The sequence below is a fragment of the Pelobates fuscus genome, chromosome 6 (genome assembly GCF_036172605.1).
Source record: "Pelobates fuscus isolate aPelFus1 chromosome 6, aPelFus1.pri, whole genome shotgun sequence".
In the NCBI taxonomy this organism is placed as follows: domain Eukaryota; kingdom Metazoa; phylum Chordata; class Amphibia; order Anura; family Pelobatidae; genus Pelobates; species Pelobates fuscus.
In genome coordinates this window covers 252,229,063-252,256,541 of record NC_086322.1, presented here as the reverse complement: position 1 = coordinate 252,256,541, position 27,479 = coordinate 252,229,063, and the positions used below count along the sequence as shown (strand labels likewise).

The window sequence follows — 27,479 nt, the reverse complement described above, 5'->3', positions numbered from 1 at the left end:
AAGATGTCTTATGATAAGCACAGAAGGAATCTTCAAATAAAGATAAATCCCATATGGGTGCTAAAATCTTTATTGTAGACTACTGGTAGCTATTGAAGAGAGATTTTCATCTATATTGATGAATCACACTGCCTAGAGATCTCTGAGTAAAGACTTGTAAGGTCTAACAGAGTAGCAGTAGCAAAGTGTAACCGTTTTTTACATAGAAGGGAAGGCTTGTTTAAATTGAATTGTATAAATGAGGATTCGGTACAAAGTTGCTGCAGCTTGTATCCATTTACTGGTGTACAGTGTATAGCTAAAAAACAAACAAATAGCTGCAACTTGATTCTGCAAGAGAAATATAGGAGTATGTTGAGAGAGGATAGAGAGAGAATCACCAACTTGGAACCATCCCTTGCATCCAAGACCAAATCCCCAAATGAAGTACACTTTCCGCTTGCTAAGGTTAAGGAAATGAATCCAATTCTGTCTGACTAGCTGGTAGTAATAACGATGGCACACAAGCGTCTATCTGACCTAACAGGCAGTTAGGTGTAAGGGATATCTTTATTTGAAGATTCCTTCTGTGCTTATCATAAGATATCTTCTAGATTTTTTCATGTCCCATTTATGAGCATATATTCTATCTCTCCTTACTCATTACTTTATTTTTTACATTTTTTGAGGGTTTTTCTATTTTATTTTTTGTGCTATTAAAAGCTGTTTTAACCCCTTAAGGACAGGACTGTTTTTGCGATGTTGTACATTTGCGACCAGGCATCTTTTTACACTTTTGTGGTGTTTGTGTTTAGCTGTAATTTTCCGCTCTCTCATTTACTGTTCCCATACAAATTATATATTGTTTTTTTCAGGACAAAATGGGCTTTCTTTACATACCATTATTTATATAATCTCATGTAATTTAATTTTAAAAAAATGAAAAAATATGATGAAAAATTGAAAAAAATACATGTTTTTTGAATTTTATGTGAAAAATCTTTTACTCATCTACAAAAGCGAATGAAAAAAACTGCTAAATAGATTCAAAATTTTGTCCTGAGTTTAAAAATACCCAGTGTTTACATGCTTTTTGCTATTTTTTTGCATGTTATAGGGCTATAAGTACAAGTAGGATATTGCGGTTTCAAAACATACATTTTTAAAATGTATCAATAGTGACATTGTAACACTATTATCTGTCATAAATCGCTGAATAACACCCCACATGTACATATTTTTTTTAAAGCAGACAACCCAGGGTATTCAATATGGGGTATGTCCAGACTTTTTTAGTAGCCACTTAGTCGCAAACACTGGCCAAAGTTAGCGTTCATATTTGTTTGTGTGTGAAAAAAGTAAAAAACTAAATTGAACGCTAATTTTGGCCAGTGTTTGTGACTAAGTGGTTACTAAAAAAGACTGGACATACCCCATTTGCAATACCTTGGGTTGTCTTCTTTTGCAAATGGTATGCCATCATGGGGGTAATTCTCATTCCTGGGCTACCATATGCTCTCAAAGGCAACGTAACCAACCTGGCCATTTTCAATGTAAAAATATTTGACCCATATATTTGACCCTGTAACTTTCAAAAACGCTATAAAACCTGTACATGGGGGGTACTTTTATACTCAAGAGACTTTGCTGAACACAAATATTAGTGTTTCAAAACTGGAAAATGTATCACAACAATTATATCATCAGTAAAAGTGCTGTTTGTGTGTGAAAAATGCAAAAAACTTCACTTTCACTGACAATATCATCGCTGTGATATGTTTTACTGTTTTGAATCACTAATATTTGTGTTCAGCAAAGTCTCCTGAGTAAAACAGTACCCCCCATGTACAGGTTTTAGGGTGTCGTAGAACGTTACAGGGTAAAATACAGTGCTAGCAAATTAAATTCTCTGCAATTTCGGCGTGGGTTGGCAGGCAGGTCCCTCAAATTGCAATTAATAAAATTACTTAATTATGTAAAAATATTACATAAATACGCACGTAGAATTTAAATATATATGCATATTTATATATTTGAAGTCTACATGTATATTTATATAATTATTTATGTAATTTTGTATATGGACATATGAATAGTTCGTATTCTTTTTATTTATTTATATATACATAGATATATACAATTTCATTCTAAGTGTATTTTGATATAAATATATATATTAATATCAAAATACAGTTAGAATAAAATTTCGTATAGATATATAATTTTTTTTAAAATTTTTATTATTATTTTTCTTTTTTTAATTTAATTTAATTTACTTATTATTTGTATTTTATAATAATATATATATACAATATATATCGTTATTATATATATTCTATATATATATGTGTGTAATTTAATAATAAGTGTATTTTTATATTAATATATGTACATATTAATATAAAAATAAACTTAGCATGACATTATATATATATATGATATATAGACATATATTATATAGGTATAATATATGTCTATATATCATATATATATACACATATATAATAATAATTTTTTTTTATTCACTATAACTTTAATTTTTTTAATGATTTTACAGCAGCAGGGAGACTGCCTGTCAGCACAGACAGTCCCCCTGCAGGCAGATACTTGGACACCTATTGTGACCATGTGGTCGCCCTGTTGGGCGATCACATGGCCACAGGGGTCCTAATTCGCCATGGGGAGACTGTCTGGGCTGCAGGCAGTCTCCCCACAACGGGAGCACCGCCGATCACCGCCGGGGGAACGACGGCGATCGGGTAAGTACCTCTTAAATTTAGGACGGTTCAGGACCGTCGTCGGTCGGCAACGCAAAAATGCTGATGACGGTCCTGAACCGTCTAGCGTCGTTAAGGGGTTAATATATACATAAATAAATACAATAAAAAAGGCTGCGCACAAAAATAAAATCCAATGGTTTAGACAAAAAAGGAGAGAATAAGTCCAGCTATTATGTCCTTACAAGTGTCCTTGGTTGTTGAGGTCTTCTACTTGTGTAGTGGTATCACTTGATATGAAAGATAAAAAGGAACAAGGAACAACCAATGGTGTAGTACGTAAAATTCAGATATAGACGTGAAAAATAATAGTATAAAACTCACATTTACCAGAGCTAATGTCCAGCTCTGGAGTGAAGTGCGTACAGCGGTTTAATCCCCGCTTATGGGATATAAAGCAGGTTCCTCTCCGTGAGTGGTTTTCAATTCTCGGGATAAAAAGAAACAGCCAATAGTGCTCACTGTATGGCAATATAAATAAGAATAATAAAAAAATGTACTTACAAAATAAGAGCAGACACACTGCTCTTTGATGACAGCTTGGGTGGATTGATCCCCACCTAAGGATTTCTTTGGGTACAGGAAACTTCCAGGAGTATTCAAGGTTTCTTATAAAACCAGTAAAAAAATGATAAAAATAACAATAAAAAGCCAGGGTAAAAAAGAAGTTATGTGTCTATAAAAAAGATAATTGGCACAAACAAATGACAATTGTGCCAACAATTGTGCCAATTATCTTTTTTATAGACACATAACTTCTTTTTTACCCTGGCTTTTTATTGTTATTTTTATCATTTTTTACTGGTTTTATAAGAAACCTTGAATACTCCTGGAAGTTTCCTGTACCCAAAGAAATCCTTAGGTGGGGATCAATCCACCCAAGCTGTCATCAAAGAGCAGTGTGTCTGCTCTTATTTTGTAAGTACATTTTTTTATTATTCTTATTTATATTGCCATACAGTGAGCACTATTGGCTGTTTCTTTTTATCCCGAGAATTGAAAACCACTCACGGAGAGGAACCTGCTTTATATCCCATAAGCGGGGATTAAACCGCTGTACGCACTTCACTCCAGAGCTGGACATTAGCTCTGGTAAATGTGAGTTTTATACTATTATTTTTCACGTCTATATCTGAATTTTACGTACTACACCATTGGTTGTTCCTTGTTCCTTTTTATCTTTCATATTAAGTGATACCACTACACAAGTAGAAGACCTCAACAACCAAGGACACTTGTAAGGACATAATAGCTGGACTTATTCTCTCCTTTTTTGTCTAAACCATTGGATTTTATTTTTGTGCGCAGCCTTTTTTATTGTATTTATTTATCTTGTTTTAAAGGGTCTGAGGGATTCCCTTTTTTTAAGGTTGCTGCCAAAAAGTTATCTAGCGCTGTCTTATTCTTTTTATTTATTTTAATATATACATACCCACCAGGGGGCGTCCAACTCCTATCAGACCCACCAGGTCTGTTCCTCTTTATTTCACAAATGTGAGGGTTATCCCCTATTCTGGCCGCCCCTGACACACACCAAGCTGACTCCCCTCGGGGTATTTAGCTTTTCTTCCCAGTAGTTATTGTGGCAAGAGGGCCCTGGTACCCCAACTCCTCCCCCTTACCGGTGATCTGCAGGGTGCTGCTCCCTACCTCCACTACTGCTCAGGAAATTTAATTGCCTCTTCTGAGCTAAAAACGGCAATGCAGTGCTAGCTTATTGGCTGAGAGCATACGTTGGGCCAATGAGCACCCTGACCACTAGACTTAGTTCGGTATAGAGAGTTTCTGGAACTCACTGAGCAGTAGTGGAGGTGACAAACAATGCCTGGCTGTCCCCAGGTAACACTAGCAAATATTCTAAAACGGTTTGACTCCTGGCACCATAAAAAACGTGCTGTAGTGATTATGGGGCTTGGTGTGTAACTTTAATATGTAATTTATGATCAATTACAAATCTTCATTGCTTTAGAAGCTGTTGTACCTTTAGATAATGAGATCATAAAGGTTTATGGTTTACAGGTTTGCTATAGTCAAAACAATTGAAAAACAGGAGATAATTGAGTCAGGAAATGTACTCCATTATCTCCAGGCACAGAAATATGCATTTTAACAACACCCAAAAAGTGCCCCCAAAACACATGGAAACCCCTGATAGCCCCGATCTGGGGGACAAACCTATCCAAAAATCACCCAGATTGGTTCAGGGGTTTGGGATTTCCATGAAAGTCATAATTTGACCAACTGCACATGTGGCTCCTGCCCAAAAGAGTTCCAGAGAATCAGGGCATGTGGTCGGTCTAGTTTGGTTGTTTAAAAACCGAACAAACTACCGAACATAGTCAATCGTCTTACCCTGGAGCTTGTTCCCCTCATCCAGACGAACGCTTCCACCAAATAGCGCCCTTCTAAGTTGTGTTGAACCGAGCGCAGGCGATGATGGAAGGCTAGCGGTGTTCGGGAGTTTCCGTGTCCAATTTTTAGTTCCAGGAACTCGACGACCAAACACCGCTGTCTGCATTCATGCGAACGGCGGCCACCCAGACAAACCATTAGAACACTGCGGTTAGAATCGTTACCAAGTGTTAATAGGGTTTAACAAGCTCCCAGGTGGTCTCGTGGTTCGTGCAGCTATTCGGTTGCCGAACCACATAATCCCAATTATGTGCATGAACAGAGCCATGAAAAGAGCCTTTTTAAAGTATATTAGGCAAGGTCTATTGCAGGGGCCATAGTCCTGAGGCAAGAGGCTGGCCTGCAGGCCCCTCCAAGAACCCGTGGCGAGGTTCAGTTCGTCACATATGTCATCTAACACGTCTACTCCAGGTAACAAATAAACCTATATATACCTTGCACATTAAGGTTGTGTTGTGTGGTGGCACAATTTAATACCACTTTGTATATATAATTTATATTCCATTTTCTGCACGTTTATTAATGTTTTTACTACTACTGAGCATAGGTTAGTACAAATCGAGGCTTGATAGACACTATGAATTGTACATTCACTGCTGTGTGTGAGCGAACGATCAACCTGGATCTCCCACATTGTTTCTACATATTATGTAAACTCTCTTGGGGTGTGTGTTGATTGTATTAGAAAAAGGATGTGAGTGAAGGGGGTGTATGCCTTACACAACATTTTGATGTGCATATAGCGAACAGATGTTTTTGGGTTTTTTTAACCATTATTTTATTATTTTATATCTATATATATATATATATATATATATATATATATATATATATATATATATATATATATATATATATATATATAATATAATATAATATAATATAATTTTTATTCTCATTTGTACAAACATTTAATGACGTACATACAACTTTAAGCCAAATTATCGGTTGACATCATTTTGATGCGAACACCAAAATGATCCGAACAGATGTTTTATTTAAATTTTTTTTTACTTTTTTCTGTCAGTCTAGCAGTTTAGTTCCTATTTATTTGAATTTTTTTGAACTAGCCTTCGGATTGTAATCTTCTCCGCTGTTATCCTACTTTCACAGCCTAATGTAATGCATTTAATTTAAAGGATCATCATAGGATCAGGAACACAAACCTATAGCGTTAAAACCACCATCTAGCCCTCATGCCCCCTTTGCCACCCTAAATATAGTAAAATCTTACTTGTATTCAAGTCTGCAGCTGCTGCCTCTGCCCCTGATCTGACATCAGAAGTGGTGGTCTGAGCCAATCACAATGCTTCCCAATGATTTGCCGAGACTGTCAATGAGGCAAATCAGGGGCAGAGCCAGCACAAGCCCTGGCCAAAAAGCATCTCCTTATAGAGATGCATTGAATTAATGCATCTCTATGAGGAAAGTTGAGTCTCTATGCAGAGGGTGGAGACACTGAATGGCAGTGCTGCCCAGTAAGCAGCACTGCCACAGGAAGTACTTCTAGCAGCTATCCGAGGAGTGGCCAGTGGAGATATCCATAGGCTGTAATGTAAACAATGCATTTTCTCAGAAAAGACTGATTACTGCAAAAAGCCTGAAGGGAATGATCATACTCACCAGAACAAATACAATCCGCTGTATTTGTTCTGATTACTATAGTGTCCATTTAATAACAAGAGAGTTGTGTAAGGTAGACAGATTTCTCTTTCTTTGACTTTGCATTGCTGTAAAATAAATGTTCTCTGGATAAATACATATGATCTCCCTCTAGTGTCCTGTTTATTAAAGCTACATTGTAAGGTTAACCCAAAGAGAGATTTACCTGCAACTAATGTGACTGATAAAATAGGGGAGGGATATTGTTAATAAAAAAAAATATAGTGTGAGGTGCACACGTCCCCTGGTTGAGTGTACACTGCGTGGTGTATGATGGTCTCTCAGCAGTGGCACGATGGTGTCCTCATTTTTCCCTTCAACCCAGGATGCTGATGTCAGTGGTGGTGGCTCAGGGATCTGGAGGTTATTCGAGACTCGTGGCAGCAGCTCTTCATTGGAAGATGCGTCTTAGCAGGGCGAATTTATATTGACACAACTCCTTGCCTTGTTATGTTTAAAGGATGTATGTTCACTTGACAACAGGGACAGTGGAGATTTAATCCTCTTTCTATCTGACATAGACACCTGCAAAGCAATTACAAGAGATACAGATCTCTGCAACAACTTGGAAGACTTCTCTGGGTCACACTTAAAGCTTTTATGAGAGGGACATTCATAGAAGCAACCTTCAAGAAAACCCTATGGGCAGGGCCGGACTGGGATAAAAATTCGGCCCGGGCATTTTTTTATCAGAGCAGCCCACTAAGAAGGGGCGGGGCAGAGAGGGTGTGTTTTGTCGTCACTAACGACAAACACGCCCCCTTCTCAAAGTGCAGGCCAGGGCAGACCATGCGCAGAGCTCTGCCAAAGATCTCTAGCATGAGAAAAAAGCCCTGTATTTGTTCTGCACAGTGCAAGCAAATTTAATAACATGCTTGCCCTGTGTTTCCTTGCAACTTGTCTCTGGTGTCTCTATAAATGGATACCAGGAGACAAAAATGCCAGGAAAGAGTATTGTGCTGTGTTTGGAGCCTGCTTGTGGGATTGTGTGTGTGTGTATAGAGTGAGCTGATTGTGGTGTGGTATTGTGTAATAAGGTCGGTTTTAGTAGTGTTGTGTTTGTGGTGTAATGTAATGCATATGTGGCTAGGGGCTGTAGAGAATGTGTGTATAGGGGATGAAGCAAGTGTGTGCATACAGGCTATAGTGTGTGTGTGTGTGTGTGTGTGTGTGTGTGTGTATATATGTGATGTAGTGTTTGTAGAGAGTGTGTGTTTAGGGGTGTAGTATGCGTTTGCTTACAAGGAATCTAGTGTGTGTATAGGGGATCCAGAGTGTGTATGTCAGGAATGTAGTGTGTGTGTGCGTGTGCATATATATATATATATATATATTGTGTATGTGTGTTGGGGAGGTTCTGTGTGTATGTGTGTATAATGGATGCAGTGTATGATGTGTGTGAGGGTCCTGTGTATGATGTGTTTTGTGATAGTGCTGAGTGTGATGTGTGTGAGTCCTGAGTGTGATAGTGCTGTGGATGATGTGTGTGAGTGCTGAGGGTAATGCGTGTGAGAGTGCGGAGTGTGATAGTGCTGTGTGTGATGTGTTTTGTGATAGTGCTGTGTGTGATGTGTTTTGTGATAGTGCTGAGTGTGATGTGTGATGTGTGTGAGAGTGTTGTGTGTGTGATGTGTTTTGTGATAGTGACGAGTGTGATGTGTGTGAGAGTGCTGTGTGTGAGAGTGCTGTGGATGATGTGTTTTGTGATAGTGGTGAGTGTGATGTGTGTGTGAGTCCTGAGTGTGATGTGTGTGTGAGTCCTGAGTGTGATGTGTGTGTGAGTCCTGAGTGTGATGTGTGTGTGAGTCCTGAGTGTGATGTGTGTGTGAGTCCTGAGTGTGATGTGTGTGTGAGTCCTGAGTGTGATGTGTGTGTGAGTCCTGAGTGTGATGTGTGTGTGAGTCCTGAGTGTGATGTGTGTGTGAGTCCTGAGTGTGATGTGTGTGTGAGTCCTGAGTGTGATGTGTGTGTGAGTCCTGAGTGTGATGTGTGTGTGAGTCCTGAGTGTGATGTGTGTGTGAGTCCTGAGTGTGATGTGTGTGTGTGAGTCCTGAGTGTGATGTGTGTGTGTGAGTCCTGAGTGTGATGTGTGTGTGTGAGTCCTGAGTGTGATGTGTGTGTGTGAGTCCTGAGTGTGATGTGTGTGTGTGAGTCCTGAGTGTGATGTGTGTGTGTGAGTCCTGAGTGTGATGTGTGTGTGTGAGTCCTGAGTGTGATGTGTGTGTGTGAGTCCTGAGTGTGATGTGTGTGTGAGTCCTGAGTGTGATGTGTGTGTGAGTGCTGAGTGTGATGTGTGTGTGAGTGCTGAGTGTGATGTGTGTGTGTGTGTGCTGAGTGTGATGTGTGTGTGTGTGTGAGAGTGCTGTGTGTGATGGGAGTGAGAGTGCTGTGTGTGATGGGAGTGAGAGTGCTGTGTGTGATGGGAGTGAGAGTGCTGTGTGTGATGGGAGTGAGAGTGCTGTGTGTGATGGGAGTGAGAGTGCTGTGTGTGATGGGAGTGAGAGTGCTGTGTGTGATGGGAGTGAGAGTGCTGTGTGTGAGAGTGCTGTGTGTGGTGAGAGTGCTGTGTGTGGTGAGAGTGCTGTGTGTGGTGAGAGTGCTGTGTGTGGTGAGAGTGCTGTGTGTGGTGAGAGTGCTGTGTGTGGTGAGAGTGCTGTGTGTGGTGAGAGTGCTGTGTGTGGTGAGAGTGCTGTGTGTGGTGAGAGTGCTGTGTGTGATGGGGGTGAGAGTGCTGTGTGTGATGGGGGTGAGAGTGCTGTGTGTGATGGGAGTGAGAGTGCTGTGTGTGATGGGAGTGAGAGTGCTGTGTGTGATGGGAGTGAGAGTCCTGTGTGTGATGGGAGTGAGAGTGCTGTGTGTGATGGGAGTGAGAGTGCTGTGTGTGATGGGAGTGAGAGTGCTGTGTGTGATGGGAGTGAGAGTGCTGTGTGTGATGGGAGTGAGAGTGCTGTGTGTGATGGGAGTGAGAGTGCTGTGTGTGATGGGAGTGAGAGTGCGGTGTGTGATGGGAGTGAGAGTGCTGGGAGTGAGAGTGCTGTGTGTGATGGGAGTGAGAGTGCTGTGTGTGAATGTTAGAAGGGATTGAGTGTTGGGGGGGGTAAAATAAAATGTAGCATTATGCCCCCCCCCTCCTCCCTTCTTACCTGTAGCCTGGGAGGTGGGGGGGGGGGCGGCACGCTGGTGAGTAAGAGGGGGGGGACCGGCACGCTGGTATCTTCCCTGGCGGTCCAGTGGGTGAGTGATCTCGCGAGAGGAACCCGGCGGAGCTGCAAGATATAACTCCGCCGGGTCCTCTCCCTCCCCAGCCGCATGTCTTTCCAAGTGGGCCGGTGAGGGAGATCTTTGATCTCCTCACCGGCCCTTCATTGAAAACAGCGGGGCCGGCGCTCATATAGTGCCGGCCCTGCATAGACCGGCAGGGGAGATCCTGGGACCTTCCCCTGCCGGCCTCGGCCCATGGCCACCGCGGCCCACCGGGCATTTGCCCGGTGTGCCCGATGGCCAGTCCGGGCCTGCCTATGGGGTTAATATGACCATCATAGTTGGTAAATATGCCTCCACTTACCATGTTGCTGGCTGCTTACTGTAATAACACATTAGTGACTGGGAAGCTATTGCAGCCCAGTCTGTGATAAAACATTAGTGGGACCTGGCGCTGAAGTCATGTACAGGAGATCCTGTGTATAGCCTGATGGGGCAGGATCATGTGCTGGTCAGGCTCCCATTAGACTGAACACAGAGTTATCCCAGAGTTCTGGAACCTATGTTCTGTCCAGCAAACAACCAACAGAGAGTTAACAGACAGGGTATGCACCCTATCAGGCATTACCGTGTAGGTAGGTGCTTACTCTGCCTAAAGGGAAATCTGGCCCTGCATTCAGTTTGGGTCAAACCAGTTTTACTTACCGATCCCTAAAGAGTCTTGGATAATGTGTTACCAATATAACATACATTATCAATCCATCTTTGGGTGTTAATATTGGTTTTGGGCTGGTTATGCCAGCACTCGCAGCTTATCGTTGCCTTTGAGGCTTGGAGTACTTTGATCAGATAATCTTTTGGATCATCAGAACTTTAGCAGAGCAGTAAGGATTTAGATGTAAGGAGAGCCACATATTTCCGGGCTAACTGCCTGAAAACTGTTTGGCACAAACTATCGGACAGTGTCAAACACACTCTCTCTGGACGATGACTTGTTATAGTGCTTTAAGTATCCCTTTATAATATGTTATACGTTATTGCTTTTATGTATGAAACACGCTTATTATAGTCATTTATTTCAGGTGTATTTGACTTTGGGTCTGACCCAGTCAGAAATTGATGACTTCTTCACTGGACCAGCTTTTCTGGCTTGGGGACGAATGGGAAATATTCACACTTGGGCAGGACCTCTGTCTTCTTCCTGGATGAGCAACCAGTTGTCCTTGCAGGTAAATTTTAATCCATGCAATCCCTTCTCAACTGAAACATTACACATAAATACAATCTTGGAATGTTAAGACCTTTATGTTTTTTTGTTCTGCTGAATGCACTCTACCAGGGCCGGACTGGGAAGAAAAATTCAACCCGGGCATTTTTCAATCACAGCGGCCCCCTAAGAAAGGGGTGGGGCCAGAGAGGGTATGTTTTGTCATCAATAATGACAAGCACGCCCCCTCTTAAAGTGAACATGTTGATTCAATGCGCAGAGCCCTGCTGAAGAGCTTTATCATTAGAAAAAGGCCCTGTATTTGTTTTGCGCAGCATAAGCAAATTTAATAACATGCTTGCACTGTGTTAGCTTGTAACTCGTCTCTGGTGTCTCCATTAGTGGGATACCAGAGGAGAAAAGGGCCAGGAAAGAGTATCGTGCATGTGTTTGGAGCTTGCCTGTGGGATTGCGTGTGTGTAGTGAGCTGATCGTGGTGTGGTATTGTGTAAATAGATCAATTTCATTCGTGTTTGTGGTGTGGTGTATGTGTGGCTAGGGGCTGTAGAGAGTGTGTGTGTATAGGGGGCATAGTGTTATAGGGGATGTAGTGAGTGTCTGCATACGGGCTGTAGTGTATGTGACGTAGTGTATGTAGGGATTGTAGAATGTGTGTGTTTAGTGAATATAGTATGGTTTTTTTTCTTTTTTTTCTTACAAGGAATGTAGTGTGTGTGTGTGTTTTCTAGTGTATAAAGGAGAGAGAGAGTGTATCCAGAGTTGGTTAAGGGATCTAGCGTGTATATTAAGCTTGAGGGGTGCTGTAGTATATATATATATGTTTGGAAGTATTGTATGTGTGAGGGGCACAGTGTGTTGGGTGAATGTTTGGAGGGGGGGGAACATATTTTAAATATGTATTTTATTTTATTTTTTCATAAAAAAATGTATATCCTGATTATCTAAATTCATTCATCTACAACATATGTACACTATTGCCTACTGATGATCTCCTTCATAATATATTAGTTCATCAAAAATTGATAAATCACTTATCCATTGGTTACTACATATATGGTACACAGATAGAAAATAAATCATAAGCTCCTGGATAATTAATCTATAATACAAATCCATATATATATATATATATATATATATATATATATACACATACACACACACATCCTAGGCTATATACAATAATCTACATTGACAAAATGTTCAGATGGATCCATTCCTTAGTGATCTTCATTGGAAAAAAAAAGGTGTATATACAAAATGTGAAAAAATAAAAAAAGAATATAAAAATGAAAAAAACGAAAAATAGTAGAAAAGTAAAAAACAGATGAAAAAAATTACAAGTCCTTTGAAAGTTCACTATATTATTGTGTATATAGCCTAGGATGTGTGTGTATATATATATATATGTATTTGTATTATAGATGAATTATCCAGGAGCTTATGATTTATTTTCTATCTGTGTACCATATATGTAGTAACCAATGGATAAGTGATTTATCAATTTTTGATGAACTAATATATTATGAAGGAGATCATCAGTAGGCAATAGTGTACATATGTTGTAGATGAATGAATTTAGATAATCGGTGTATAATAAATCTATTTCACTTTTTTGCATATAAAATATAGACTCTCATAATTTTTTCGTGCATATGAGTGCGGTATTTTATTGTTGTTTTGTATATATTGTTGAGGCTATGGATGGGGAATACCTCTAAATACCTGCACCGTTTAGTAATTGAGTGCCAACACAAGCATTAATTTTGTAAAAACTTTATATCCCCTGTGCCGCAGTCCCTGGAGGCACTAGTGGTGAGTGAACTCTATCCTGCTGGGCTAGAGTTCACTCTCGCGAGATCTGAGCATTGCCGTGGTAACCGCGGCAACGCTCCGACCTTGAGAGAGGAACACGGCAGAGCTGCAAGTAAGAGCTCCCCCGAGTCCTCCTCTCCCTCCCCAGCCATCGGCCGTTTGACTGTGCCTGTGGGCTGGTGAGGGAGATCTTTGATGCCCATGAAGGCACACAACAGGGATAGCGCTCGGATGGTGCCGGCTATGCATGGACCAACAGGGGAGAACACGTGATCTCCCCTGCCGGCCTTTGGGCACAACTAGTCTTCCACCCCAATATATTTGTTCATTAAATGCCCAAGCATGCATGTGCACACCTGCGGTATCATGGGACATAAATTTGCCCAAAAGATGTGCAGCAGAGTTCCTGGCCCCCTCTCCTCCAGCTCCCTGTCAGGCTGGGCCAATGTCAATAACATGACCTCGCTACCAATAATTACAGGATCAAGGGGTGCATTGTTTAACTCACTCGTGCAGTCCCCAATGGTGGAGTGCCCCTCCATTTGTATGCTACTGATGGTGAGAAGTATTTTTTCCTTTCTTCTGTGAGGATATATATGGGGTAAAAAATATAAATAGTATTTTTATAACAATTAGCAAAAATTTATTTAATTTTATTATATCAGAAATTAATATATATTGGCACTGTTCCCCTTGATTTAATATAATTTAAAGCTATGAGCTACCCACTATTTTTAACTCTTATAGACCCTGGAGTAAGTTTCTATTAGAGGTTTTGTATTTCACACATTAATCACAAACTAATTATAAAAATATAATTTATTGTGACAAAAATTAAAGGACCACTCTAGTGCCAGGAAAACATACTCGTTTTGTCCCCACCCTCAGGGTCTCCCTCCCGCCCGGCTCTGGAAAGGGGAAAAGGGGTAAAACTTACCTTTTTCCAGCGCTGGGCGGGGAGATCTCTGCCTCCGATCCTCCTCCGTTCCGCCCCGTCGGCTGAATGCGCGCGCGCGCATTCAGCTGGTCGCATAGGAAAGCATTTACAATGCTTTCCTATGGACGCTTGCGTGCTTTCACTGTGATTTTTCACAGTGAGAATCACGCAAGCGCCTCTAGCGGCTGTCAGTGAGACAGCCACTAGAGGATTTGGGGGAAGGCTTAACCCATTAATAAACATAGCAGTTTCTCTGAAACTGCTATGTTTATAAAAAAAATGGGTTAACCCTAACTGGACCTGTCACCCAGAACACTTCATTAAGCTGAAGTGGTCTGGGTGCCTAGAGTGGTCCTTTAATAATATGTAACATGCGTGACAAAAATCAGTTAATATTTAGGTATAACATAAGTATACAAAATGGCAGTTTAACAGTTAAAATCACTGATAGAAATAGCAACATTTAAAGTTGCAATACACTACTTAAGAAACTTAAACCAACATTTAAGAACACGCATCAGAGGAATTAAGTAGTTTGTTGTTTTTTTTGTTGTTGTTGTTTTGTTTTAGTTTTTCTTGAATTTTTTTTAAATTAAAGAGGCTCGCTAATATATAATTTATTTTGTTTCATTTAATCTCAGCACAAGATTCTAGACAGAATGAGGTCCCTAGGAATGATCGCAGTATTACCAGCATTTGCTGGTCATGTGCCACAGGGTATTGTAAGGTAAGAAAATAACTGATTTTAACTGATTTTATTACCTCTTTTTCCAGCGCCGGGCGGGGGACTCTCCACCTTCTCTCCTCCTCCTTCTCGTAGTCATCAGATGAATGCGCATGCGCCGCGCGCATTCAGCCAGTCTATAGGAAAGCATTCACAATGCTTTCCTATGGACGCTGGCGTCTTCTCACTGTGAAAATCACAATGAGAAGCGCGGAAGTGCCTCTAGCGGCTGTCAATGAGACAGCCACTAGAGGCTGGATTAACCCTATTGTAGTCTTTGAAACTGCTATGTTTATAGAAGAAAGTGTTAATCCTAGCTGGACCTGGCAACCAGACCACTTCATTAAGCTGAAGTGGTCTGGGTGCCTATAGTGGTCCTTTAACACTTTTGATGCCTGGCCTATGGTCTATCCCTTTTACAGGGCACATCAAATGTAAATTAAACTCTTTGGTCAATCAGATGTACTATTATTCAACAGAAATTGGCTCTTAAAAACCCTTGCCATTTAATAGTAAGTCCTATCTGACGGATTATTTTTATTATTGCCATTTATATAGCACCAACAGATTCCATACCGCTTTACAATATTATGAGAGGGGGGGGGGATTTGACTATGAATAGGACAATTACAAGAAAATTTACAGGAACCATAGGTTGAAGAGGACCCTGCTCAAACGAGCTTAGTCTATAGGAGGTGGGGTATAAAACACATTAGGACAGGAAATAACAATCAAATAGACAGATTGATAACAAAGCTACATCAGTTTGTTTGCTTTTTCTTATTAGCACTGTGGATATGGTAGGTATAGTGGGGAACTCCCCAAAAGGTACACTCTTGCTCTTTGGGTTGATAAAACTACTTTGGCAATGTGTCTATTTTCCACACTTGTGAGATTATCTAAAAATAATCTAAAGCTAAGGGTCCAAAGGTAGCATTTTTTTAAATAACGTTGGGATAACCAGTCTGCGATCTTTTGTCGCAGAGAGCTGCATAGAGTACCTTTTACACTACATTGCTTCCAGCACACATCACGTTCGGTTCAATGCTTTTTATAGAACTTTATGTACATTGTGGTTGTGAAAGTGGTTTCCTATTTTTAAAGCTACAATATCATTACAGGTTTTCAGAAAGTCCTTTCATTAATTCTATTTTCTGCATTGTTCCGTAGAGTATTCCCTAAAGTAAACTACACTAAGCTTGGAGCATGGAGCCGTTTCAATTGCACATATTCCTGCAGCTATGTTCTGGATCCTGAAGATCCAGTTTTCCAGAATGTAGGAGGACTCTTCTTAAAGGAGATGATTCAAGAATTTGGGACAGACCACATCTACAATGCAGATACCTTCAATGAGATGAATCCCACCTCTTCTGACCCAGCCTACTTATCGGCAATCAGTAGTGCAATATTTAAATCGATGACAAACGGTAAGAGGACTATCGAGTGAACAGTATTTACTGTAAAAAAAAGGCAAAATATTCATTGTAATAATATTCCCCCCTTTTCCCATCTCACTATGAAAATGGTCTGTGTTCATTAGTGAAGCTTTGCTCTAGATTTATTTATTTTTTGAAATTGTATTTTGAGTTTCCAATTCCAAAAAGCATCTGCGTCAAGGTACAAGAATAGGTATATAACATATACAACAACATATATCAATGTATAGGTAGGTAGCGACACATGCATATCCATGTGTGGTGAGGGCCATGCATGGCGTCCTCTGGGACTTTGCTCAACATGTAAGAATATTTTGACATCAGTCTCTGACTGACATCATTATCAGAAAACATTTAGGAGCTGTTAGGATGGCTGTATGTCGTACGGTAGTGTGTAAAGACTGTGCCAATGTCAACAGGACAATCTGCAGGGGCTATGAATATTTATTCAGTAACTAGATGGAGTCGGGAGGGTCAGTCATCTGTTATGAATGTATCATGTCTGCTTTCCTCTCAGGGGCGTTACAGCCATAGGAGGCCCAAAGAAGGAATGTAGCGAAGTTGTATAGCCTAGTAAAATTGCGGAGCGAGTAAGCCACTCTTCGGCCCTTGGTTGGTTTTAGACTGTTGTTGTGTCCGATTGGCTTCGGCCTGGTGCCTCCCTTATCTTCATCTTGCAGGTTCAGCTGTCGGAGAAATAGCTGTTGGTCGTCTGAAGAGGACATGGTAAACGTCTGGTCTCCCTGTGGTACCGCCAGGGATCCATCCGCGCCCCACCGGTATCTGACCCCCGCCTCCCTTAGCCGTTTGGCTGTTGGTGCCAGCTGTCGCGGTTCTGCCAATGCATAGAACGGGAGATCCCTGTAGAGGGCCACAGTGCTACCCACCATTTGCACTGTGCCCAGGTCTCTGGAGTGGGACACGATAGCGATGTGGGTTGTCATATCCTTCGTGATGGCTATTGTGTCTTTGGGTGCTTCGCCAGGAGCTGCTGCAGCCTTGCGGATTCTGAACGCGGAGAGTCTCATACTGGACTCAGCGCCCCCTTTGATGCCCATTATAGATAATAGGCCGATGAATGTAGGGTAGAAGGGCGTCCCCTTCAACGCTCTGTGCGATCCACCGGAGGCGGACATTCAGACGTCTATGCCGTGCTTCCATTGTAGTGACAGTCCATGTGAGCTTTTGGACTTGTAAGGTGAAAGCTGTCATTGAGTCCTGGGAGTGTTGTATTTGGTGCTGCCTTGCGCTTTCTCTGGACTCCACTGCTGTGAGCCTCTGTTGGAGGTTCCCTACCTCTTTCTGAGTGTTCAGCAAGTCAGCCTTCCACACCTCCCTCATTTCTACCAAGAGCTCTCTGATATCTCGCTGGGGATGAGTCCTCCTCCGATTCGGAGTCTTGGTATTGGGCCCCTATTTCAGCAGGAGATGGGGTGAGACTCTTCCTGAATTAATTTGAGTCCTCGGAGCCTTCTTCGTCACTGGGTGCCTCGGGTGCCATTTTGGCGGGAACCGGCGGAGTAGGCCTCGCAAACAAGAGCCGAATATTTTACATTGTAAACCATCCTTGGGGGTGAAATGTTTAACCCACATATTTACTTTCCTCTAATCACGTGTACTATAGACTTCATTAAATCCTCAACCAAACTGCAGACATGTAGGTAGTGATCTACTCACTCTTTATCTGCCTGTGTGTGCTTTCCTTGTAATGCAGTGATGTCTGTAGCTGAGTCCTGTACATGCACTGATAACAAAGTCTTTAATGCAAAACAAATATATTTAGGCAAAACTTCAAAGGTTTGAGCATACAAAAAATATATATAATCAATTTAAACTAATATATTGTATAATATGAATGAGTAAAATTAATTAAAGGTGTATTGGTGCCCAGAGTGTCCCTTCAATACTGGAAGCGAAGTAACATTTGGCTGATAGTAGAAAAGATAGAAAAACAGTGGTATTATCAGGCCTTAGGATGGTCAGACTAACACAGATAAGAATGAAAAACAAAGTCTAGCAAGCCTAGCAAGGGTCACGACAATTAAGGAACATCTTAGCAATAAAACTAGCTGGGTTGGTATACCAGACGTCAGAATAGTTAAATTACAAAGCCAATGTCACTACTGGAAAATAAAAAAGGCAAAAGCAATAAGCACTTACAGGTGCAAGAACCACAAAAGCACTGGAGAATAGGGTTTGAACTGTAAAAGTACAAGATGAATTCCTTTCAGCGCTGTCAAAATGTGAGCATGCTCATACACATATTGGATGCACAGTTTAGGCAAAGATGCTGGTAAGGCGTGGGGCTTCAATAAAAGCCTTACGTCTGCAGTGTGCAGCTAGGAAAACGCAGAGAATGACGCGGGGTATCAGTGGATTCTCTAGGTGTATTGTTACATTGCTCGAGCTGTAACTTTAAAGATTAAAAAGCAAACCAAACCTATTTCCAATCCAAGACTCATTATTTAACATGGGTCCTCAGAGGAACACTCCAGGCAACATAACCACGATGAGCTATAGTGGTTATGGTGCCAGGTGTGTCCTGGCAGCCCCCCTGTCCCCAATGTAAATAGTCAAATTGACACTTTCCACATCTACTACAGCCTTCAGAGAGCCATAAACTCCTACATGGAGCTTTAGTTGGCTCTCCTGAGCTAAGTACTGTAGTGATAGGCCAACGCATTGTTTGTGAGTGCCGGCTGATTGATGTCAGTCAATGAGTGAAGCTCTGCACTGCTAGGCTTAGCTCAATACAAAGAGCTTCCGGACTTTGTGGAAGAGGTGACAAGCGCCCGGTGGACCCCAGGTAAGTTGTCTAACCATTGGAAAGCAGCTTGGGGTGGACACCATGGCACTCCAGGCATCATAAACACTACAGCAGGCTTACTGAAAGTGGAGTCTTACCATTGCTTTTTATAAAGGGGTGATATAATATTTTCATCTTCTGATTTACTGTATGGCCTTTGTAGTTGTTGACTGACATTGCACATTATTGCCTAATCTGTTACTTTTAGTTATTTCTAACAACTTTTATGTACCATTACCTCTAATACTTCCACATTAATAATATATATTGCTTGTAGGTTCCTTAGCCCGAAATGCAAAGTTTTCCATTTATCTATACTTAATATAATCTACCATTTGTCTGCCCAATCCTATAACTTATTTAAATCACTCTTATATTCTGTTATTATTTTTATGATTCTTATTATTGGCATTTATACAGCGCCGAACTTATTCCGCAGTGCTACACAATATTATAAAGGGGGAAACTAAACAATACATGAGACAATTGCGAAATGTTATTTAAAACTAGGTTGAGAGGACCCTGCTCAAACAAGCTTACAATCTTGAGTTCACACATTTTTACCATGACTAGTTACTTTTACAAACAGTCACATGGCTTTCAATGCCTATTCCAAAATTATTAAACGGTCACTCTAGGTGTCATAACCATTTGTAAGTGGTTATGGTGCCTGCAATCCCTCAGTGCTTTCACATGGTTCAGTGTTTAACTATATGAAAATGGTTTAACACTTCTGCATTAGTACGAGAGGAATAAGTTGTTGGTTGAGAGGATTAACTGAGCACACTCAGCTATCACTGCTGTCCATGACTAGTTTGAGCTGGTATGGTTGAAGTAGAGTATGACTCCGTAGACATACTGCCAGCGGGCTGCTGGTGGCCAGGAACCCTCATTCAGTGTTAAACGTTTTAATAAATATTGTCTATCGGAATGACATCATAAATTAAAGTGCTTAATTCAATGTCTGGAAAGACACAGCTCCTCCTGAGGCTGCAGCTTCTCTTGTTGGTTCTGCTGCCACAGTTGTTCCTGTTCCACACAGATCCCTGGCCCAGAGAGTCTGGAAAGACAAGCATGCAGACCAGATTCACCCACTTTCGCATACATAAAGGAGGAAGTGAGAGGCCAATACGCTTTGCATTCTGTTTGTCAGATACTGCTCTGTGGCATTCGAGAATTGCCAGGATTCCAAGTTGACTTCACACAGCTTTTGACATCACATGGTTTGTCAGCCGGCCGGGATTTAAAAAAAAAAAAAAAATATATATATATATATATATATATATATATATATTTTTTTTTTTAAATTTGCAGCGGGGGCGGAGCTTACCGTGCGGCGGGGCGGAGCTAAAAGCGCCGGAAAACTGATGCAGGGGAAGCAGGAAGGAGTCCCTGCTTCCCCACAAACAGTCACCAGGAGCTGCACTGCCTCCACAATGAACTCCACAGGTAACTGTGATTGTCAGGTGAGTGTGACTCTCTGCCTGTTTGTATTACTGTCTGTGTGTGTGTGTGTATGACTGTCTGCCTCTGTGTGTCTGTGTGTGTGTGTGTATGACTGTCTGCCTCTGTGTGTCTGTGTGTGTGTATGACTGTCTGCCTCTGTGTGTGTGTGTGTATGACTGTCTGCCTCTGTGTGTGTATTACTGTCTGTGTGTGTGTGTATGACTGTCTGCCTCTGTGTGTGTATTACTGTCTGTGTGTGTGTGTATGACTGTCTGCCTCTGTGTGTGTATTACTGTCTGTGTGTGTGTGTATGACTGTCTGCCTCTGTGTGTCTGTGTGTGTGTATGACTGTCTGCCTCTGTGTGTCTGTGTGTGTGTATGACTGTCTGCCTCTGTGTGTCTGTGTGTATGACTGTCTGCCTCTGTGTGTCTGTGTGTATGACTGTCTGCCTGTGTGTCTGTGTGTATGACTGTCTGCCTGTCTGCCTGTGTGTGTGTGTGTGTGTGTGTGTATGACTGTCTGCCTCTGTGTGTCTGTGTGTATGACTGTCTGCCTGTCTGCCTGTGTGTGTCTGTGTGTATGACTGTCTGCCTGTCTGCCTGTGTGTGTGTGTGTGTGTGTGTATGACTGTCTGCCTCTGTGTGTGTATTACTGTCTGTGTGTGTGTGTGTATGACTGTCTGCCTCTGTGTGTCTGTGTGTATGACTGTCTGCCTGCATAGGCGTGCGCACGGGGTGTGCCGGGTGTGCCTGGGCACACCCTAATCCCCGCAGCACGCCTATGTATTGAGACCGGCAGGGGAGATCTCAGGATCTCTGCTGTCGGCTCATGCAGAGGCCGGCGCTATCCGAGCGCCGGCTCTGCTCTCAGCCTCCCTCCCCACCGACCCACAGGCAGGGAGGGAGGCAGGAGAGGACCGGCGGAGCTCTTGCCAGCATCTCCGCCGGGTTCCTCTCGCGAGATTTGAGCGTTGCCGCAGCAACGCTCAAATCTCGCGAGAATGAACTCTAGCCCCGCAGGGTAGAGTTCACTCTCCACTGGACCACCAGGGATGGTGGTAGCATGGTCCCCCCTCCCTACATAAGGTAACAAGGGAGGGGGGATATTAACTAAACGGCACCTCACCTCACCTCCACTGGACCACCAGGGAAGGCAGCAGGAACAAGAATCCCCCCTCCCTACATAAGGTAAGAAGGGAGGGGGGATATTGAGTCATGTACCCCCACCTCCACCCCCCACAATCACCCACACACATACAGCACACACAGCACCTTCACACACACAGCACCTTCACACACACAGCACCCTCACACACACAGCACCCTCACACACACAGCACCCTCACACACACAGCACCCTCACACACACAGCACCCTCACACACACAGCACCCTCACACACACAGCACCCTCACACAGCGCACACACACACATACAGCACCTTCACACACACAGCACCCTCACACAGCACCTTCACACATACAGCACCTTCACACATACAGCACCTTCACACATACAGCACCCACACAGCACCTACACACACACAGCACATACACACAGGACCTACGCACATACAGCACTCACACATACAGCACTCACACACAGGACCTACGCACATACAGCACCCACACACACATACAGCACCCACACACACATACAGCACCCACACACACATACAGCACCCACACACACATACAGCACCCACACACACATACAGCACCCACACACACATACAGCACCCACACACACAGGACCTATACACATACAGCACCCACACACACATACAGCACCCACACACACATACAGCACCCACACATACAGCACCCACACACACAGCACTCACACAGCACCCTCCCACACACAGCACACATACAGCACACACACAACACCCACATACAACACACACAGCACCCACACCCACATACAGCACACACACACATACAGCACACACACACACACACACAGCGCCCTTACACACACACACAGCAGTGTGTGTGTGTGTGTGTGTAAATATATATATACTTCTATATATATATCTATATATATATATATATATATATATATATATATATATATATACACACATACATATACACGCGGCGTGTGTTTGTGCTTTAGGGTGCACACCCTAATGCAATAGGCTGCGCACGCCTATGTCTGCCTGTGTGTGTCTGTGTGTATGACTGTCTGCGTGTGTGTGTGTGTATATGACTGTCTGCCTCTGTGTGTGTCTGTGTGTATGACTGTGTGTGTGTCTGTGTGTATTACTGTCTGCCTCTGTGTGTGTCTGTGTGTATTACTGTCTGTATGACTGACTGCCTCTGTGTGTCTGTGTGTTTTACTGTCTGTCTGTGTGTATGACTGACTGTCTGCCTGTGTGTGTGTGTGAGACTGTCTGCCTTTGTGTGTGTGTATGACTGTCTGCCTGTGTGTGTGTGTGTGTGTGTATGGCCGTCTGACTCTGTGCGTGTGTGTGTCACATACAACCAATACACGCATATCACACACTGTTAATACACCCATTACAAATATCACACATAGCATACATATCACACACAGTCATCACACCTACTATCACATACACAGACAACACAAACATTACGGCATACATGGATGACGGGGGGGGCGCTGTGAAGATTTTTCGCACAGGGCGTCTAAATGCCTAAGGCCGGCCCTGGTCCCGTGTATGTAGTAAAATGCATAGTATAGTAAAAAAGTGCCTTTTATGCACCGACAAGCCGAACATTGACTGCGTCCATGTGAGTGTGGTTACACCAATTGAATTGGACTACCACTTTATATGCATAAAGACCTTCTATTCCTTCAACACCAAGATTGCCTCTGATACCTACATGATGCTAATGCAAGTGTTCCTGAGTGGCAGTCAGTGTAAATATCCTCAGGCAGAGCTCCATGTTCTCCATCAAATAGTGGCTGTCTGCAGATTAAGTGATGCAGATAATCCTTAGAAAAGCTTGTTTTGCAACCTTAAAGGACCACTCTAGGCACCCAGACCACTTCAGCTTAATGAGGTGGTCTGGGTGCCAGGTCCTTCTAGGGTTAACCCATTTTTTCATAAACATAGCAGTTTCAGAGAAACTGCTATGTTTATGAATGGGTTAAGCCTTCCCCCTATGTCCTCTAGTGGCTGTCTCATTGACAGCCGCTAGAGGCGCTTGCGTGCTTCTCACTGTGATTTTCACAGTGAGCGCACGCCAGCGTCCATAGGAAAGCATTATGAATGCTTTCCTATGTGACCGGCTGAATGCGCGCGCAGCTCTTGCCGCGCGTGCGCATTCAGCCGACTGGGAGGAGAAGAGGAGGATCGGAGGAGGAGAGCAGGAGGAGATCTCTCCGCCCAGCGCTGGAAAAAGGTAAGTTTTAACCCTTTTCCCCTTTCCAGAGCCGGGCGGGAGGGGGTCCCTGAGGGTGGGGGCACCCTCAGGGCACTCTAGTGCCAGGAAAACGAGTATGCTTTCCTGGCACTAGAGTGGTCCTTTAACTAAATGACACATGGTACATTCTGTTATGCCCCTTCTTCGATTTGACGATTATGTGTTTAAATGTCTGAGCTGGATACTTGCCCTTCTAGTCGACCCATAAAAACCAGCCCAGCTCAGTACTGTGTGGAATGCAACTGAGCGCTCCTTTGTCATTTTGAGAACCCAATATATTTGTCTGGATATGATTGACTAGGCCAGCACTATGAACCAGATAAAAGTCTGTGATATTATGATGGAATGTTGTAGTCAAGGCAACATTACTATGAAGACAGAACTCCAGAGGACACGGAACCAGGACCCTTGAGGCGATCCCTGCCAGAGTGACACGAGGAGAAGATGCTGAGTGTTGAGTGGACACAGACATTCTTAAGAATATCTAACTTGTAAGTATACTGGAGATGATCCATATAACACCATGCATGCTGAAGAATGTATTTTAACAAATAAACGCATGACTTGGGGAACCGTATCCCCATCTATGATGATGTGCTATTGTGTTCATATGAAAATCCTCCACATCAAAATTATTAAGGCTGAAATTAAGTGTGTGTAAAGCAGTGTATAAACTATGTGCCAATGTCCAAAATTATTTATACCAACATGTTTCACTTCCCATCATGTAAATCTACTGTTGCCCCATAACAAGTCATTACTTGTTTTGTTTGTTACCCTAGTAAATGTATTGTCTAGTCTATCGATTCTTGCACGTGTGATTGTACATGCCTGTAGATACTTTAAATGTTCCTGATTTCTCCAGGGCCCTGGAAAAACTGTACGGGAGGAGGGAGAGGTATAAGGGAGAGAAATAGGATGAATGTATGTTTAGCTAACCCTAAATGTAACTCTAACCATAATTGTAATGCTATCATTAACCCTAAATGTAATGCTAAGCCCTTAATGTAACTGTAAGCCTATATGTAACGCTGTTAAAGTTAATGTTAACTTTTAATGTAACGGTTAAGGCTAAATGCTATGCTGCTCTATAACACTAATGCATAGGTAACGCTACATGAAAATATACTGTATAAATAGTGTTCTTTATAAATGCAGTTATAGTTCACACACAAAAATAAAATAAAAATAAAAGTCCAATAAACTAACACTTTGTTTGTTGATTCTAACTTGTGCCAGGTTCCTACATTCTAGAAAGATTTTTTTTTTTTCTTATTTTTTTCTTTCTTCATTTCTGACAGTACCCGCCAGTAAATTTCTGCTGCAGTTCCTGTAACTCAGGCCTTGGTACATAAGTCATCATCAATGCCTTCCCTTTTATCTCATTTTCCTTCCCAATAAGTCCACACTCTAGTCCTACATTCTAGAAAGATTTAGTGCATGTTACATAATCTGTCTCCTGCATGGAATCTTTGAGTTGGGCAAAGTCGACATGTGGAATAGGCGTTCACACACTTTGGCATCGATTTAATATCTTTTGTTTAAGCTTGTTAAGTGATTTCATATTTTCAGCTTACAAAGATTCTTTTCAGGATAGTAAAATAGCAAAAATATATCCTATATAAAAAATCAATATATAAAAAAATATTAAAATCGTAAAACATTTTTAAAAATATTAAATCATTTGAAAAGTGCTGCACTTAAATTGTGCAAAGTACAATGAATATTTATACTTCTATCAAGCTCAGCTGTGCAAGCAATTTTCATACATATCTAAACATTTAAAAAGTGCTTTCTAGTGCAGAATATCTGATGATAATGAATACCTTATTAAATATCTATAGATAGCACTCACAATTTCCAGAGCCTCTTCAAAATGGGTCTGGGTATAACAGCTGAATATTCGAAGGATACAGAATTTTTATCTCCTTCCCAGACACAGAAATCTGTAGTGATTTGGATACAAGGTGAGAACCCAAAAGGCCCCAACAGTGTGATCTAGACAAAATTTGAATTGGTTATATTCAGATAAAAACCTCTTGCAATCGTTTTGTTAGAATAATAAAAAAAAAAAAAAAATTCTTGTTTTCATAGTCTTTGCGTCAAAGCTGGCTAACCCCTGCTCTCCCTCCATGTGCGATCCATAGTGCTCTGGTTCACCAAGAAGTTCCAGGTCAGCATACTCTTGACATCACTGACGCGTTTAGCCCAATGAATTCGGGCTTCCTCTAACAAACCCTGGTTCTCTCCCACTTTATACAGGGTCCTCATCTCTCTTTGGCGTTCATTGATTTGTCCATTTCCCAAAGCTTATTTAACTAATGTTTGTGTTAGTGTCCATTAAATGCAAATAATATCTCAATATATATATATATATATATATAATATTTCTTTTAAAATAAAACCCTTCTTGCCATAATACAATGCAAAAAAAACATACATTTCTTAAATTTTTAATACTTAATTCACACATTTATGTTATGATCACTTATATGTACTTGTAACAAGGAAGGGAAAAAAACTTAGTATCATAAAATGAAATAGCAATATTTCTACATATAATACAAAAAAAAATATTTAAATTTTGTTTTCATACTTCTAACTCATACTTCAATTTGAATACTCATTTCATTTGAGAAAATTGAAGACTATTTGCCCCTTGGGTTTGAATGTTTGAGTTAAAAGTATGCCTTTTTTATTGAATTTTTTTAAATGTAGAAATGTTGCGGTTCTATGATACAATTTTTTCCCTTCAGTTCTTGTAATATAAGCTTGTTAACAAACTACGATCTATAAATTAATTTTATAAATGTATGTGGCGTATTAATATGTGGATAAATAAAAATGATTTATGTAAATAAACTTTTTAAATATACAATATTTGTAATTTATAATACAAGCCACAACAGAGAGAAATATGCATTGTACGATAAGTATGGATTAAATTACGTTTAGTAATTATGCCCTTATGTTGCATATATACATACGTGATCATAATAACAGGAATGTGTGACTAAAGTATTAACCCCTTAAGGATACAACTTCTGAAATAAAAGGTAATCATGACGGAATATATCCGTCATGTGTCCTTAAGGGGTTAAAATGTAGTAAATACATGTTTTTAATTGTTTTATGGTAAAAAAGGTTTTATTTTGAAGAATTCCCATGGATATTGAGAGAGCCAGCCTTGACACAAAGACTATATACAAGGATCTTTTATTTTACTAATGAATGTGAAAGTTTTAATTGAATATTGCAAATTAACACTTTGGTAATCTTACACTATTGGGGCCTTTTGTGTTCTGTCCTTGTGTCCAACTCTTCAGATTTCTGTATATCTGTGTATCGGAAAGAGATAAATAAACAGATTACCTGGAAAATTCAGCTGTTCTACCCAGAACCGGTTTGAAGAGGCTCTGGGAATTGTGAGTGCAATACTTTCAGTTATTCAATAGGGCATTCGATAATATCAGATATCCTGCACTTTAAAACTTTATATTTTTTAGATCTGTATGAAAATTTTTGCACAGTAGAGCTTGGTATTTTTATGTATTTCTTATATTTTCCAAATTTTAGGTGCATTACTTTATATGTTTTTTGGGGGGTGGGGGGACACTGTATTTATAACTTGTTGCAGCTGTAATTGCATTTATATGCACTTT

The 27,479-nt window shown here is 41.3% G+C and overlaps 1 protein-coding gene across 2 annotated transcripts in view; it reads left to right on the top strand.

Moving 5' to 3' along the window:
- The window catches only part of NAGLU (N-acetyl-alpha-glucosaminidase), a 78,116-nt gene that overhangs the window by 27,454 nt on the left and 23,183 nt on the right, over positions 1-27,479 (top strand). For both annotated transcript variants that reach the window (XM_063458942.1, XM_063458941.1), the window contains exons 3-5: positions 11,114-11,260; positions 14,653-14,738; positions 15,906-16,162. In XM_063458942.1, the coding sequence (XP_063315012.1) occupies positions 11,114-11,260; positions 14,653-14,738; positions 15,906-16,162 (490 nt within the window). The remainder of the gene's footprint in view (positions 1-11,113; positions 11,261-14,652; positions 14,739-15,905; positions 16,163-27,479) is intronic.